General features: G+C 39.9%; 1 protein-coding gene across 1 annotated transcript in view; it reads left to right on the top strand.

Moving 5' to 3' along the window:
- Positions 1 to 18,697, top strand: part of fbxl13 (F-box and leucine-rich repeat protein 13) — a 236,483-nt gene that overhangs the window by 35,114 nt on the left and 182,672 nt on the right. Inside the window, exons 3-4 of the mRNA XM_060842551.1 lie at positions 521 to 625; positions 4,953 to 5,048. Coding sequence (XP_060698534.1) covers positions 521 to 625; positions 4,953 to 5,048 — 201 coding nt within the window. The remainder of the gene's footprint in view (positions 1 to 520; positions 626 to 4,952; positions 5,049 to 18,697) is intronic.

The raw sequence follows: 18,697 nt of genomic DNA on the forward strand, positions 1-18,697 counted from the left end.
GGAATTCCTTCCCTGCACGATTTTACCTCTTTAGTTCACTTTAATTCTTTAAGCTCCTTCCCCTTAAAACCCACCTTTTACCAAGCTTTTGGCCATCCATCCAAGCATTTACTTTTGTGATTTAAATTTGTAACGCGATTGCAAAGTTCTTTGAGGTGTTGTGTTACATTAAATGTGTAATATAATTAGATCCCTTTGGAAATGGTTTGCAGGTTGACATTCTAATAAATAGATATTTAACCTGCTTGTTTGACATGGGCATTTCCAATATCACTGATCCATCCCACTACACAAGTTATTATTTTGCACAAATTGGCAGAGTTCTAGAAACTTGAAATTCAGCTCATCTGTAATCAGACATTTAGTTTATATTGCAACAAGTGACTGGCAGAAGAAATCCAGTTAGTCTCTTAGACATTAATGCAGAACTATGATTTAATTCATGATTTTTATTTGTATTGTTGCTATAATATCCAATTTCAGTGTGTCCAACACATGCTATTATTTTCTCTTCATATAGCGTCTGGAACGAGGTGAATTGGATGATGAGAGTGATACACAATTGGCACCTTCAAGAGATATGAAGGATGTTATTTCCCTCTTACCTTGGTCAGTTATACTACAGGTAGTGTGACTTATTCCTACTTTGTTTGCTTTAATTTTGATGCGTTACATTAAAGGGGTGCTTCATATGTATGGATGGATACCTTACGATGATAAAATAGACATAAAGATCTATGTAAATCATCAAAATGTAAAGCTGTTATCCATTATTCACTACAAAATGGAAATGCCATAATTTGTGTGGGAGAAGAATTTCAAACTGAAGTGCTCAAGTTGCCTCATAAATACACGTGCAGCATTGTGCATTCCTAGCTGAAATAACTTCCAAAATTGTGGAGACACGGCTGCAGGGTGACCAAAGATAAGAACTGAACATCCTAGGGTAGTCAGTATTAAACAAATCACTAAATATACCAGAAACACTGTCACAGACCCATGCAATGTACAGCATTGTCGTACACAGGCTGTCTATTCCTGAGCAATCGTATAGCATTGGCCTTTTCTGTGTGTTCCTTCTTTGTGGCACAGAAACAAACCCAATCAAGCAAACACAATGCAACCAAAAACTCTGGGCGCATTACCTTACATCAAAGATATATCAGAAATGATTTCCAGACTACAGACCCCTTGGCATCATGGTAGCCCACAAACCTACCAACATACATAATCAGCGACTAATGAACTTAAAGGATCCATTAGATACTACCAGCAAAACTAACATCATTTACAAAATATCATGCAAGAACTGTAATAAACACTACATTAGACAAACAAGCAGGAAACCTGCCACCAGGATACATGAACACCAACGAGCCACCAGAAGACATGACCCACTATCACTAGTTTCCATACATATAGACAAAGAAGGGCACCACTTTGACTGGGATAAGACACATCCTAGGACAGGTGAAACAAAAACATGCATGAGAATTCTTAGCGACATGGCATTCTAACCAGAACTCCATCAATAAACACATCGACTTAGATCCCATCTATCTTCCATTGAAAAAAAGAACCAGAAGTGACATCACCCACCTTAAGAAACCAAGATCTTTAGAGAAGCAGAACATACCACTAGACACTCTCACTAATGATGTTACCTAGTCATGGTGACAAAACGTCTGAAAACAAATCTTCAAGTTCAGCGAGCTAACTTACATACTTATCATCAACCTGAACTATAAATCTTCTCAAAAATTGCTAATTGCTGACTACATCATTGGCAGGTACACCTTAGTGTATGGAGGGAGAAAAACATTAGGGTGTTAGACAAGGGCCAATGTCCATGCATATGCATTGATTCCCCTGCTTGCAGGTAGTGCAATTAACTCACAGCGCAGACCTCAATCCATTGAGCATCGACAGAGGCCGTGAAGTGATGCTGGATAGCGTGACATTTCATTTAGCGCCTACACAGAAAGAATATTGTGCAAGGTTAAAGGACAAACATTACAAATCAGGGTAGAGTTAGACACAAATCTTTGGTACGTGTACCAAAGTGCTCTCGATAAAGAGTGTGTGATTTAGCAAATCAAGAAGGTGATTCTTTGATGGCAAATGACTTGTTTTCATTGAGTATTGTTGAATTGATCGAGCACAAGGTGACAATTATTGACACCGTATAGTTCCAATACATCCTCATGATTTCATATCTGAATTCAATTAAATGAAGAAAAATTATTTTAAATTATTCTGTTTGGATATGTAGCAAGTGGGACTTAAACTGGGACCTTCTGATCGAGAGTTAGGGACACCTACCACTGACCCATAAGAGCCCTGTTGAATGCCAGATTAACTGAATTGAAGGCGGATGGTTAATATTGTCAACTAAATTGAATAATTATGAGTGTGATTGGCTCCTAATAGCCTTATATTCCAGTGCCATGCTCCTGTCCCCACATTTGAAAAAAAACTCTTATTGTGGTGGTCCATCAACTGAACTGATTTGATAGGAAGATTGGATTAAGTACAGCTCACTCCTCTGGACTGATTTCATAACACCCTGAAGGACCAATAAGCAAGGCCTTGACTTCCAAAATTGTTTGGCTCAATTGACAGACTTTAACATGCTGTTTCCCAAACCTCCATTGGACTGACTAAATACCTGATTGGATATGGCCCAGCCTCTGGGCTGACTAAGGTGGTTCCCTGACTTGTTGGAGTCCATCCTTGTCCTACTAAACACTCCTTTGACTTTCACACTGTGATTCTCTTCAATTACAAGTAATGTGTTTGTTGTGTAACCTGCTAGCATATGCTACAGTTTTGATGTTGGTACAACATTGTGCCATTCAGCAATGTGTTCTTCAGGATTTTCACATGTATTTCTCATTCTTTCCTAAAGCTACAAGCTGTCTCTCCCACCTTATGGGTTAAACATTATGAAGCTTCCAGCTTACAAACACACTAAATCAATAGTTAAAAGGCAGAAGATGCCTAACTTCCCAATGCTTGCTACCTCAAAGCTCACAGGTGATGCCCAAGCAAAGCTACCAGAAAACCAAAACTTGATATCTGAGTTTAGTTGATGATAAAACAATAAGATGATTTGAGGCTGATCCAATGCCATTGTCCAGTGTGCAGATAAAGGGTCCAGGGACAATATTGCAGTTGACCAGGGAGGTACCTACTTGAGTTGAAGTGATTTCAAGTAAAATCACAAAAAGGAAGAAGGCCCATAAAGCTGTGAACTTTCCTCCCCATCTCCCTCATTTTTGATGGCTTGCATTGCCTTCAACATGCTTTGCATGCAAATGCCTAATTGCCTACATGGGTGATCCTCTTCAGTCCTATCGCATCCCTCCTATAAATTCCAGAACTACATCCAATACTTTATATCTGGCCTAGGCAACATTTTATACTAATCCCACACGAGTCTTTGAGTGACACATTTATCTCTATAATTTCATTTGTCTGATGCCAATTTGTATGTCTTTCAGATAATAATCCAGAGATCGTGGCTTTTGAGGTTCTGTTTAATTTTATACCTAGCTCCTCAAACTGACTCTTTCTTTCTTCTCCTTGCATGCATTATTACCTACGTGGATCTTAATAATTGGATCCTCCCCAGCCATTGCAAATTCTCCTTTAGCCCTGACTGGATGTCTGAACCCTGACACTAGGCAAGCAACACACCTATCTGGACTCATACTTTGTTATAGAACGTAGTGTGAATCCCTCTGTCTATACTATCAATTAACATCATTACATTCCTTTTATGCTTCCATCCCCCACTTGAATGGCTGCCTGTCCCAAATTGCCATGGTCAGGTGGCTTATTCACTCTACAGCCAACCCTCTGATTCAGACAAATTGAAAGAACCTCTAACTTATTGGAAAATTGGAACGTCTAAGTCTGTTATGTTCCTGCCCCAGGATTCCCTTACCTGAGTCACTCAGTCATCTCCTGTCTGTGAACACAGACCAAATTGGACAACCCAATCTTAAGAGGTGTAACTACTTTGTGGTGCAAAGGAAGCAGGAAACATTCCCCTTCCCTGATATATTACAGTGTTTATATAATTCAGCCTCAAACTCAAACTTTGGGCTGATTTTGCTTGAAATTCAAACACTTACCTCAATTGTGTTTGCCCCGATCAAACAAACATCAAGGTGTGTCGTCATGTTGCAGTTGAGAGATGTCACCCATCCTGCCATCCTTAGCATGTTCTAATTGACTACTTAATTATTTTATTAAATTCTGTATTTATTTTTGTTTTGATATATTTTATTAATCTTACCACCAGATTATGTTGAACCAAAGGATAGAATAAACCTTAGTCATTTACAAGATACTTAACAAATAACTAGCTTCTTCTCCTGTGGCTGAGAAAGAATCAGTTACTGTAGGCTGAAGAAGTTATATAAAAAGAAACAATGGAGCATCTCTTTCTCTTCTTTCCCTTCATTACCCAGTTCTAGTACTCTACAATAAGTTTCACACAAGTGCTTGGTTGCACTAAGTTGGCTATTTATATCCTCCTAACACAAAAGGACAATTTGACCTACCTAGAAGAACCTGTTTAAACTGCTTCATTGATTAATTGGATCCAATGCAATTCAAAAAGAGACCTTGTTGAAAACCTAAAAAAAGTGGGAAATTCCAAATTTCATTGTAATGTGAATTAATACCAAAATTAGATTTGTACAAACAGAATAGAGTTTCTTACCCACAAACTGCAAATATTCAATTATACAATGTACAGCATACTGTATTACTTGAAAGAAGGACAGAAGCTACTGGAGAGTTTTAAGTCAATTTCACAAGCCATCTTCAAGAATCAATATTGTTAAAACTGAAAACACAAAATTTTACAAAGTTCATTTAACAAGTAAGTGTACTTAAGTTGCTTTAATGGCAATTTTCTAAGTATATTTCCTCCTTACTAGGTTTTCAGTTATCTTGGTGTTAAGGAACTGGTAAGAGCTGCAAAGGTTTGTCAAGTCTGGAAGGTGATCGCACAGACAAGTTCTCTTTGGAGCAAGGTATATATAATGATTGAGAAAATGATATGTTTATGTGAAAACAATAAACATTTATTTTTATTTTACTTTTGGGATGTGAGCCTCAGACAAGCATTTATTGCCCATCCCTAATGTGCCTTTGAAAAGGAAGTGGCATTCTGCCACCTTGAGCTGCTGCAGTCCGTGGATCAGCAGTACTGTTAGGATGAAATTTCCAGAATGTTGACTGAGTGACAGGGAAGGAACTGTATTATATTTCTAGGTCATGAGAGTTTGGGTTTTAGAGGGGAACTTGCAAGTGATGATTTTCCCATGTATGTGTTCCCCTGTAATTCTAATTGTGGGATCACAGGGTTGGAGAGTGTTGTCAATTGAGTTTTTTGCTGTGCATCTTGTAGATAATTGATATTGCTGCCACTGTTTGTTGTGCTAGAAGTGAATGTCAAACAAACGGACTACTTTATTTTGGATAGCGTCGATATTCTTAAGTGTTGTTAGATCTAATCCAAGCAATGGAAGGTGTTCCTTGTAGATGGCTGAAAAGCTATGACACAACAGGAGGTGATTTATTCATTGCTGAATTCCAAACTTCTGACCTGCCCTTGAAGCAATAGCACTTATTTAGAGAGTCATAGAGATGTACAGCATGGGGCTACAATCCAACTTGCCCATGCCGACCAGATATCCTAAATTAATCTCATCCCATTTGCCAGCATTTGGCCCGTATCCTTCTTAACCCTTCCTATTCATATACCCATCTGGATGCCTTTTAGATGTTGTAATTGTACCAGTGTCCACCACTTCCTCTGGCAGCTCATTCCATACACGCATCACCCTCTGTGTGAAAAAGTTGCCCCTAAGGTCCCTTCTAAATCTTATCCCTCTCACCTTAAACCTATGCCCTTTAGTTTTGGATTCCCCCAACCTGGGTAAAAGACCTTGGCTATTCACCCTGTCCATGTGTCTCATGATTTTATAAGCCTCTATAACATCGTCCCTCAGGCTCCAATACTCCAGGGAAAATAGCCCCAGCCTATTCAGCCTCTCCCTATAGCTCAAACCCTCCAACCTTAGTAATATTCTTGTAAGTATTTTTTTTAACCTTTTCAAGTTTCACAACATCCTACTTATAGTTGAGAGACCAGAATTGAATGTTGTATCCAAAAGTGGCTTAACCAATGTCCTCTACAGTGGCAACATGACCTCCCAACTCCTATGCTGAACACACTGACCAATAAAGACAAGCATAGCAAATGCCTTCTTCACTATCCTATCTACCTGTGACTCCACTTGTAAGGAACTATAAACCTGCAATCCAAGGTCTCTTTGTTTGGCAATACTCCCCAGGACCTTACCATTAAATGCATAAGACCTGCCCTAATTGACAGGATAAAATGCAGCACCTCATATTTATTTAAATTAAACTCCATCTGCTACTCCTCAGCCCATTAGCTCATCTGATCAAGGTACCGTTGAACACTGAGGTAACCTTGCTGACCATTAGACCATCAATTTTGCTGCCATATGTTCCATCCCCTTTTGCATCTTGGCATAGCATTTGATATTATCATCAAGACCAGCTACATTCATTCCAATGTATTGCCCAATTAGGTTCTTGCCTCAGCTCATCTGCCACTGAAATTCCAATAAGTGTCTTTATTCGGAATATGTATCTATATTTAAGAACTACATGAAAAAAGTGGATGTTATGGAATGGTTGTAATCTTATTAAGGAATGAGGTTAACTGGTAATATATGCTGTATGTCACTTGCTGTTTATAGTGAGCCAAAGTGATTTTGAAGAAAAGACAAATAGACCTTTCAAAGAGATAAGAGATAAGACAGACAGAGAGAGAGAGAGAGAGAAAGAGAGATGGTGCATATTGAATAAATAGATATGATCTTGTAGTGATCAGAACTGGCATCTTTTAAGGGTACTTGACCTTCCTGAAAGACAGGAGGGAAGAGAAAAGTGGTGGCATAACATTGTTAACAAGAGATGAAATAAAGACAATGGTGAGAGAAGATCTAGGTTTGGATAATGTAGTGTCCATTTGTTTGGAGGTAAAAAAAACAGCAAGAGAAAGAAGACATTGCCATGAGTAGTGTATATAGACCCCCAAACAGTAGTGTGGAAGAAAATGTTTTTACATAAGACTTGACACAAAATCATGTGGAAGCCATTTTGTCACAAAACAATCCTCACAGCCCAGTGCATACTGCTGACACAATGCTTTTAGAATATGTTAAGGAATTTGTTTTGCAAGAAACGACTTTGTGGCTGTAAGCTGCTTCTGTTCCCTAGATTAGTTTTACTTTCATAGATGAGGCATTGTCTATTCAACGCTTATCTTTTCCTGTCCAGTTTAAACCAGCAGAATGGGATAACATTCAGTTATATAGACTTGAAAAGTACAAACTTGCAAAATGTATGTAGCAGCTGCACGAACTGACCATTGGCCTTACGTAACCCTGTGACTGTCCCTAGGCTGGGTAACAAACAGTCAGTATGCTTATGATACACTATATAACCTGCAACCTTCTGTACTTTGACTGACTACATTGCACTTCTCTGAAGGAAGAGTACTCCCAAGATCATGCAATAAAGCTGCTTAATACTCAAGGTCTCGACTCCCGATGATTTTATTGAACTGATCTGGCAACAATTATTTTATTCCCTAACAAGTAGCCATTCTGTAGCAAAGACTATAAATCAAAAAATAATAGGTGCATATAAAAAGAATAGAGCAATAATTTTGGGTGGCTTTACTTTTCATGTTGATTGGGTTCATCAAATTGGATTCATCAAATTGGAAAGGGTAGCTATGGCAATGATTCATAGAGTGCATTACAGATAGTTTTCTAGGGTAGTATGTCATGCAGCCAACCAGGGAATAGTCTATCCTGGGTCTGGTAATGGGTAATGAGGGAGGTTTAATAAATTACCTTTAAGTAAAAGATTCCCCAGGAAGTAGCGATGAAAACGTGATGCACTTTAATATTCAGTTTGAGTGTGAGAAATTTGGGTCAGAAACAACTGTGTTCAACTTAAATAAAGGGAATTACAATGAAATGAGGATAGAGTTAGCTAAAGTGGACCGGGTGGATGGATTAGCAGGAAAGACAGGCAAACAGAAGGAAATTTATGACTCTTGACAAAAATATATTCTAGTAAGATGGAAAGATTCTAAGAGAGAGAGAGAGAGATAAACCAACAATGGATAACCAAGCAAGTTGAGGACAGTATTAAGTTGAAAGAAAAATATAAGCAGGCAAAAGAATTGATTGCTGTGAAGGTTGGGATGAACTCAGAATCCAGCAAAGATAGAGAAAATAAATTATGAGCGTAAACTAGTGAAGAATGTGAAAACTGCCAGCAACAGCTTCTTTAACTATATAAAAATGAAGAGCGTGGTCAAGTGAACATAACCCTTAGAAAATGAATTTGGGCGATAGTAATGAGAAACAAGGAATTGGCAGAAGAGCAAAAGGAGCATTGGTCTTTACAGTGGAAAGTACTTCAAAACATCTCACTAATACTAAAGAATATAAGAGAGGAATTAGCTGCCATCACTGTAGAAGTAATATTAGACAAACTAAATAGAGTTAAAGGCAGGTAAGTTCCCTAGTCCTGATGACTTAAATCCAAAGATCCTAAAATAAGTATCTACAGGAAATAGTGGGTGCATTGATTGTAATTTTCCAATAATAACAAAGGGACTTGTGCATAAACACAGAAGGCTAGCACAGAGGTACCGCAGGTAACCAGGAAAGCTAATGAAATGTTGGCCCTATTTTCAAGGGGAATTGGAGTATAAGAGTAGGGAAGTCTACTGCAGCTATACAAGGCGCTGGTGAGACATCATCTGGAGTTTTTTGAGCAGTTTGGTCCTTTTAACTAAAGAGATTAGTGCATTTGAGGCTGACCATAAAAGGTTCACTAACATGATCCCTGGTAAGGAATGATTATCTAATGAGCAAAGGCTCAACAGGTTGGAACTCTACTCACTGGAGTTTAGAAGAATGAGAGATGATCTAGTTTAAACATACCGGACTCTTAAGGGGCTTGACAGGATAAATGCTGAGAGGATGGTTCTCTTTAGAACAGAGGGCATATTCTCAGAATTATGACTAATTTAAGACTAAGAAAAGGGGATCATTCTGAGGGTCGAGTCTTTGGACCTCTTTGCCACAGAGAGGTGTGTGCGTAGAGTCTTTGTGGATATTTAAGGCTGAGATAGATTCAGGAAATTAAGAATGCAAGAAAGTGGATGTGAGGAATGTCAGATCAGATATTATTCTATTGAATGGCAGAGTAGGCTTGAGGGCTGAACCGCTTATACCTGTTCATATTTTGTATCGTCTTAAATGTTCTCACATGCCATTTGGAATTACACCTGCAACTTTCATCATTATCGTCTGAGCCCTAGCCCTACAGTTTCGTCCCTATCATGTTCTGTACCTCCTCTGTCAAAACCACAATGGCAGTGACCACCAGTAATGCCCCTCCCCAACTGAAATATCAAATGTCCACCTGTGCACATCCTCTTCCCAGCTTATGGATCACATTTGCCTGTTTTACTATCCATGTGTCTTCTGCATCCAGGTTGCTGCCTCCATCATTGAGTTTCCCTACTACCCTAATATGGTATTGTCCCCTGATAACTTTGATTTATTCTGCTGAAACCAATGATTAACTTGGGCAGACAGGCCATACTAATGACTGACCAAACCTTTACCTGATCTGTGTGCAGTTTCTGATTGACTAACTACAAATTCTCTAACTATATGTAATGGACTTGCAGTGCTGATCTTGGCACATTCCTTGCCCTGTAGTGAAACAGACCTCCAGACTGTGTTTGCCCCAAGGCACTGACTGGCTATGTTCAAGGTCTTGAATGAAATCAGATGATGCCTTTACCTTACTCTATCCAGACCCCCTGACCAACAGCAATCCCTCCTCCCCACTTTGACATAACTGAGGACAACTCCCCTTAGATGTTGAGACATCTCCAATTGGTTGATGCACATGCTGCTGGTGCATGGTTATAAATGTGAGATTGTCATTGCATGGTGCTACACAAAAAACATGTCCACCCCCTTGACTAATGACTGCTGAGACCCATGACGAGTTACCTGGCTTTGTGCCTATGCTAAGCAGCACAACAAGAAAGGAGAACTGTGAGCCTTGCACTGTGGGTGGAAAGTGCCAAAAGTCAAAAGAAGGTCAGGCAAGGGCCCTGCTAGCGTCAAAATAGGCAAATGCAAGAGAGAGTTTAAAGTGCAAGTGAACAGCATTGAGATGCAGCCTCGTCTGATCTTTAAGATGGGTGCCTGTCCTATGCAAAAAGTGTCTCCACGCTAGTGTTCTAATGAAAGGTACTAGTGTGTTCAAAAGCACAGCATTGAAGTGAGAATTCTATTGTAATTGAATAGATGTGCCATGATGTTGTAGTGCAGCTCATACATGCCAACATCCATGAGTGTGGGTTGTAATCCACTATGCCCATGGAATATGCCCAGGGATGTTGGAGCCAGGTGTCTGGAGGAGCAAGCAATGATCTGGAGTCACCAAATAACCATCAAGATTTAAGCCGTCTGTTTCTATCTAGTTGGTGAGAGAATGGAAAACTTCATATTAATGAGATGAGATTAGGTGATAAGATGTTTGTGGATGCAAATAAAGTTTTCGCTACTCACTTGTTGGTTGGTCTTGTCTTGCTGTTTGGAAATTGAAACATTTTGCTGTCAACATTTAGGAATACCTCACTGGCTATTTCACGTAATTATCCCAACATTCTCACCATGATGGCCTACCTCATTTAGGGGTTGGGAAGATTCTGCCCACCATCTCTGGAGAGATTGTTGGCTTTTTGATTTGTGTGATTGTCTGTCTTTGGGATTAAGGGGTTATGGTTCTAATTCTAGATCATAGTTTCCAAGCGTTAAACTGTTTTTAAGAATAAATTTTGTTTTTAATAAATGGATATTTTAAATTCATTAGATAAACCTGGTCTTCTTTATTCTGGATTGTAGTTAAAAAAAAACTGTTTTGATGATTGATTCAAAACATTTATATTAGTGGTGAGATTGATGAGTAGTGGAGCTTAATTATCAGCACACTCCTCCGATTGCAGTTGTAACATTTTGTCACAGATAAAATCTGTGTTCTGTTTGCTGCCAGAAATCAATTCAGTGAAGTGTGAGTGTTCCAATTGAATAATTTCAGTAGTAAATTTTTGAATGAATCAATGATTTAATTGTCATGTGTATTTTACAGGGAATACGGTAAAAGATTCAGTAAAATACAATGAAAAGTTTCCACTGTTGCCGTGATTCTGGCATCATTTTAAATAGTTTAAGAATAATAGAAAAAAATAGTTTAAAGAGAGTCCACAACCCTTCTTCTTTGGCGCCATCAGCACTGGACCCAACCAACATTGAAGTCACTGTTCCTCAGGCACCACCTTGCTGATGTTACCTTCACCAATGTAGCAGCCAATAGCAGGTCCCATACTCGGCCCTTCGCCAACTGTCTTCTCTACATCACTGCCAGAGTCGTGTTCCAAGCTCACTAGCGGCACCACCACCATCTGACAGAGTCCTTCTCCGGGTTCACCAGCCACAACAGAGTCCTTTTTCAGGCTTACCAGCCACCACTAAGCTTTGGATCAGGGTGAAGCCACCTTCCTGCTGTTTTCCTCATTGATGCCATTGCTGCCAATGCTGCTTATGACCAAGCTCTCCCTGGAAGGTAAGTACCAGCATTAAAAAGAAAGAATAACTGGAATAGCAGGAAAAAAAAGAAAGAAAAGCAAATGGAGTGGATGGGTCCTGGGCACAGAAGCCTGGATGCTGCCAATCCTGCTGTTGCCATCTGGAATATAGGGGAATAATTGAGAGCCTTAAAATAAAATAGTTTATTTATTTGCGCACATTTACTCTGAATTTAAAATGTGACAACTCCCACTTCTTCCCATGTACACATGCATGCTCACAAAGATAGTTACAGGTAAACATAGTAAAAACTGTCATAAATTTAGGTGACCAGAAGGTCAGCAAGTGGAGGGATTGAGGAGAAGGTAGACGTTAGGACCAATAACTCCAGAAAGAAAGGCCAGGCAGAGACAAGTAAATGAACACAATGCTAATGGTGGACTGAAGTGTGTTTATTTCAAAGCACAATTAAAGGTAAAGCAGATGAGCTTAGAGCTTGGATCAGTATTTGGGACTATAGTGTTGTAGCCCTTAGAGACTTAGTTGAGAGAGGGACAGGACTGGCTACTCAATGTTCCAGGCTTTCATTGTTTTAAATGAGATAGAGAGGAAGGTAAAAGAGGTAGAGGAGTTGTATTACTAACCAGGGAGAATGTCATATTTGCACTCAGAGAGGACATACTGGATTGCTCATTATCTGAGGCAATAAGGAAGAGCTCAAAAATAAGATGGGTGCAATCACTCCGACAGGGTTATACTGTAGCCCCCCCCAACAGCCACTGTGACATTTGAGGAACAATTATGTAGGCAGATTATAGAAAAATGCAAAATCAACAGGGTTGTTGTAATGGATGACTTTAACTTCCCCAATATTGACTGGGACTCCCTTAGAGCAAAAGGCTTCGACCGAATTTGTGAAGTGCATCCAAGAGGGTTTCTTGAAAGAGTAGGTAGATAGTCCAATTAGAGGAGGGACCATACTGGACTTGTGTTGGCTAATGAGCCTGGCCTGGTGACTGATCTTTCAGTGAGAGAGCATTTTGAAAACAGTGATCACAACGCCTTGATTTTAAGGTAGTTATAAGTAAGGATAAGTCAGGACCTTGCAAGAAGATACTAAACTAGAGGAAGATAAAGTATGTCAGTATTAACAGGAGCTAGGGAGTGTTAATTAGGAGAAGCTATTACCGGCAAGTCCACATTTGGCATGTGGGAGTTGTTTAAAGATCTGCTAATCAAAGTTCAGGCCCGGCATGTTTCAGTCGAGAGAAAGGACAATGATGGCAAGGTAAGGGACCCTTGGATAATGAGGGAGGCTTTGGATTTAGTCCAAAGGGAAAAAAGTAGCATATGTAATGTTTAAGAAGCTAAAATTGGACAGGGCCCATGGAGATTATAAGGAAAGCAGGAAAGTACTCAAGCAGGAATTAGGAGAGCAAAAAGGGGCCAGGAAAAGACCTGGGCAAGTAGGGTTAAAGAGAATTTGAAAGCATTCTATACATAAATTAAAAACAAGAGGATAACAATAGAGAAGCTAGGAGCCCTCAAGGGTAAAGAGGAGAACTTGTGCTTGGAGAAAGAGCATGTCGTTAATGAGTAGTTTGTATCAGTATTCACCCAGGAGAAGGATATGGAGGATGGTGAGATTTGTGTGGAGCATGCAAATATGCTAGGGCACTTTGATATCAAGAAAGAAGTGTAGTTGGGTCTCTTGAGGATCTTTAAGATGGATAACTGCCCAGGGCCTGATGGTATCTACCCAGGTTATTGAGAGAGGCAAGAGAGGAGATTGTTGGGGCTTTGACCAAGATCCTTGTCTTCTTGCTAGCCATTGGAGAGGTCCTAAAGGACTGATAAGTAGCTAATGTTGTTCTTCTGTTTTAGAAGGGAAATGAGGATGATCCAGGAAAATGTAGACTGGTGAGTCTCACATTGGTGGTTGAGAAACTATTGAAGAGGATTCTTAGGGCTAGGGTTTACACGCCTTTGGAAAAGCAAGGCCTAATTAGAGACTGTCAGCATGGCTTTGTGCAGGCAATTCATGTCTTACTAACTTCATTGAATTTTTCAACAAGGTGATCAATGAGGGTAGAACAGTGAACATGTCTACATGGATTTTAGTAAGGTTTTCAAGGTATGTCGTGGTAGGTTCATCCAGAAGATTAATGGTGCATATGATTAACGGTGACTTGGCCATTTGGGTTCAGATTTGGCTTGCCCATGGAAGTCTGAGGGTAGCAGTGGAAGACCAGTTTTCTGGCTGGAGGTGCATGACTATTGGTGTTCCATTGTGATCCATACTGGGACGTGTGCTGTTTGTGAATATATAAATGACTTGGTTGAAAGTGTAGATGGGTTGGGTAGCAGGTTTGCAGACAACACAAAGATCAGTAGTGTTGTGGATAGTGTGGAAGGTTGTCAAAGGATACAGTGGAATATCGGTCAATTGCAGATATGGGCAGAGAAGTGGCAGATGGAATTTAATCCATGTAAGTATGAGGTTCTGCGCTTTGGGAGTTCAAATGTTAAGGAAAGGTATACAACAAATGGCAGGAACCTGAGCAGCACTGATGTGCATAGTGATCTTGGGGTTCCAATCCATAGCTCCCTGAAAGTAGCCATGTAAGTAGATTGGGTGGTAAAGGTGCATGGCATGCTTGCCTTTATTCATTGGGGAATTGAGTACAAGAGTCAGAACGTCGTGTTGCAGCTTTATAAGATATTGGTTAGGCCACATTTAGGGTATTGCATTCAATTCTGGCTACACATTACAGGAAAGATTTGAAAGCTTTGGAGAGGGTGCAGACAAAGTTTAACAGAATGCTGCTTGGATTAGAGTGTATGAGCTATGAACACTGGAGGTTGAAGGAAGAATTGTTTGAAGTCTATAAAATTATGAGATGCATAGATAGGGTTGACAGTCAGAATTTTTTTCCCAGACTTGAATTGTCTAATATGAGGGGGCATGCATTTAAGGTTAGAGGGGAAGTTCAAAGGAGATGTGAGGGGCATTTTCTTTATACAGTGATAGGAGTCTGGAGCGCACCGCTAGGGTGATACTGAAGGCAGATACAATAGGAGCATTTAAGGTACTTTAGACAAGCACATGAATATGCAAGGAATGGAGGGATATGGACCAAAGGCAGGCAATAGAAATTAGTTTAATTTGGTGTCATGCTTGGCACAACATCGTGGGCATAAGTGCCCATTCCTGGTGCTGTACTCTTCTATGTTCTGTGTTCCATGAATTGAACGTCTGGTTACGGAATGTTTGGTTTATGATCTCTGTCTGTCTCAAGACAGGCCTGCTTCCATTAATAAGTTAGTGCTATAAAGTTGAAGTGAGGACTTGTAAAGCTGAGGCTTGTCACCAAATTTCTAAGAGGTTGCTTAAATAAACTTGTAGTTGGAACACCTTGGGAAGTCCTCAGTCTGTCGGGATCTCCCACTTAACAGGGCAATGCTGTTATTTGAAAAAGAACTGAAAGAACTGGGGATGCTGGAAATCTGAAACAGAAACAGAAATTGCTGAACTATCTCAGCTGCTCTGGTAGCTTCTGTGGAGGACATGGTGGCTCAGTGGTTAGCACTGCTGTCTCACAGCACCAGGTTCTCCAGGTTCGATCCCAGCCTCGGGTGACTGTGTGGAGTTTGCACGTTCTTCCTGTGTCTGCATGGGTTTCCTCCCATGATCCAAAGATGTGCTGGTCAGGTGAAGTGGCCAGGTACATTATAGTCAGAGGGAATGGGTCTGGATGGGTTACTCTTTGGAGGGTTGGTGTGGGCTGAAGGGTCTGTAGGTTGTAGGTAATCTAATCTAAAATCAGAATTAATGTTTTGGGTCCAATAACCCTTTTTCTAAATGGAAGTTACTATTATTTGCCTTGGCTGTTGGAATTACTTGCAGCTAGTTTGATAACTTCTGGTGGTACTGTTTCTGCAAATGCTTCAAGGTGATTTTAAAACCACTAGCCAAGCCCAGGACCACTATCATTTAGAAGGACAAAAGCAGCAAATACTGTGTACAAGAATACCAATACTGCAAGTTCCCCTCCAAGGCACACATCCTGCAGACTTAGAAATATATTGCCTTTCTTCCAGTAACACTGGGTCAAAATCCTGGAACTCAGTCCCTGATGGTATTGTGGTATGTACCTACACCAAATGGACTGGAGCAGTTCAAGAAGGCAGCTCACCACCACCTTCTCAAGTGTAATTAAGGATGGTCAATAAATGCTGGCCCACCCAGTGACACCCATTTACCTTGAGTGAAAAAAGAAATTTTTCACGTGTATACTATCTTTCATATCAAAACACTCCAAAGGGCCTGATGTAACAAATTTTTGAAATAGAATGAATAATGCAATATAAGAAAATGTGTGCATTCTGTGTCAGAAAATCATATGAATAATCAATCCATCTGTACTATGTGCCAGATGAGTTAATAAAGGAATATTGAGCAGGAGACTGTAAGAACACACTTTTCTTTAAAAAGAAGTATCTGATCTTTAATGTTCACCTGGACAGCTGAAACAGACCAACAGAACTTCAGTTTGTAACCTAGTGTAAGATGATAGCAGATTGGTTAGCAAAGTGCTGAAAAAACTGCAGATGCTGAAAATCAGTAAACAAAACAGAAATTGCTGGAAAATCTAAGCTGATCTGGCAGCATCTGAGGAGAAAAAGCAGAGTTAAAATTTCAGATGCCCCCACCAGACACACATTTCCCTGCCCTCTTATCAGCTTTCTGCAGAGACTGTTCCCTGGTCCATTCCTCCTTCACTCGACATGTCCCCATATCCCTGCGGCACCTTATCTTGCAATTACAGAACATGTAACAACTGCCCATTTACTTCCTCCCTCCTCACTATCAAAACCCCAAACACCCCTTCCAGGTAAAGTAAAGTTTTGCCTGTATTTCAACAAATCTAGTCTACGGTATTCGCTGCTCACAATATGGTTTTCTCTACATTGTGGAAATGAAGCACAGATTTAGTGATCACTTTGCAGGACACCTACACCCTGTCTGAAAAACAGACCGTGAACTTCTAGTTGCGTATCACTTCAAAACACCACCATGTTTCCCAGCCAACACCAGACTCAGACTTGCTGCATATTCCAGTAAAGCTAAGTGCAAGCTGGAAGAACAGCTCCTCATTTTCCACTTAGGACTTAGTATTGAGTTCAATAATCTTAGGGCTTGAGGCACCTTCTCTCAAGTCATACTACAACCCCATACACCAGGCTTTGCTGCCACACAAAATCCATTGCCAATTACTAAAAGTCCCCATTAGAAGCTATCCATTCCCTCGGAAAGACCTTTACCCACTCCTTAATCTGTCCAACTGTTTTGCTCTCTCTTTGTGCACTATCTCCATCTCTCATTTACTGTCACCCTCCCGCACCTCATCTTTTGCATAATACCAACCTTTCCGAGCTACTATCGAACTAAGGAAGGTCACTGGACCTGAAATGTTAATTCTGATTTCTATCCACAGATGCTGACTGACCTGCTGAGTTTTTCCAACAACTTCTGTTTTTGTTTCTCATAGCATATTGGTCACTGATTAGATTCAATGGAAATTGAAATAGACAAATGTAAAGCAGGCCTGCAATTCAATTTTACCCACTTTACACTATTGCACAATGTCAAAATGACACCCGTGGGTTCTTTCACCTGGCTTGAAGTCCAGCATTAACTAAAAGATTAGAAGTTTTCCCTTTTGTTATAAAAATTATTTGACAGATGGATATGGATTATTTTTACTGAGTTCTGGCTGAGTTTGAGCTTCTAGAACAGTGTTGCCCTAATTGGCTATAAACTTGCAGTTTTGCTCATATAGTCATGAAGATGTTTGGCAGAGGAAATGTTAAGGTTAGGAGATTTTGTTTACATATTAATTCATAGCTTGACAGCATTGCTGGCTTTACCAACATTACCCAGGGCAGGTAAGAGTCAACCACACTGCTGTGGATCTAACGTTTCATCTAGCCCAGACTTGGTAGGGACAGCAGTTTCCTTCCTTGAAGGACATTAATGAGCCAGATAGGTTTTTCTTGACAATTGACACTTATATTAGACGCTTAATTCCACATTTTTATTGAATTCAATTTATACCATCTGCTATGGCCAGCATTAAATGTGTGTCCCCAGAAAATTACCTAATTCTCTGGATTAATGGTCTAGTGATAATCCCACAAGGCCATCACTTACACCCTAAGAGATAGTCTAGAAAGATTTTTAATCTTCATAATGTTTGTTTCTCTGACTTAGAGTTCTCAAAGCAGACACTATACCCCAAAAATGTAATATTCCTACTACTAAATATCTCCCAATTTGTTTCTAAGCATCGGTTATTCAACAATTCCTCTCCTTTTTAATAAGTAACACATTGTGCTATGCTATGGTAATCAGAATTAAAAATCAGAATGGACCTGTTTCAGTGAGTGAAATAATAAAAGGTTATAGTAAAGAAAAGGAATGCTATTCAGATAAATTGCTGATCCCCGTCCCCAGATCATACTTGATTGGAAATTTTACAGCAACAACTTGCATTTACATAATACTTTCAATGAAGTGATAAACCCAAGTCACGATGAGTATCAGACAAGTATTGACATCAAGCCATTTAAGGTGATATTAGGATGGCTGGTCAAAAACTTGGACAAAGAGGTCCTAAAGGAAGAGAGAGATGGAGAAGTGTAGGAACTGCCAAATACAAGCGATAACGTCTCAGAACTGGAGTCATAACCTCCTTAACTAAATCCACCAACACTTGAAAGGTTTTAGTATCTAGTGCCTCAGGGAATGTAAGTCTCCCAATAACCAAAAGTATTGTGGGTCCACAAGCAGTCAGAATGATTATTCGTTGCTTTCCATCTTCCCCAATGTTATTTGCCCAGAAAAAATGCATTCTTCCCACTTACTGGGTCCAGTCTTCAGTGGCGGGTTT

Source organism: Hemiscyllium ocellatum, chromosome 23 (genome assembly GCF_020745735.1).
Source record: "Hemiscyllium ocellatum isolate sHemOce1 chromosome 23, sHemOce1.pat.X.cur, whole genome shotgun sequence".
Lineage (NCBI taxonomy): Eukaryota > Metazoa > Chordata > Chondrichthyes > Orectolobiformes > Hemiscylliidae > Hemiscyllium > Hemiscyllium ocellatum.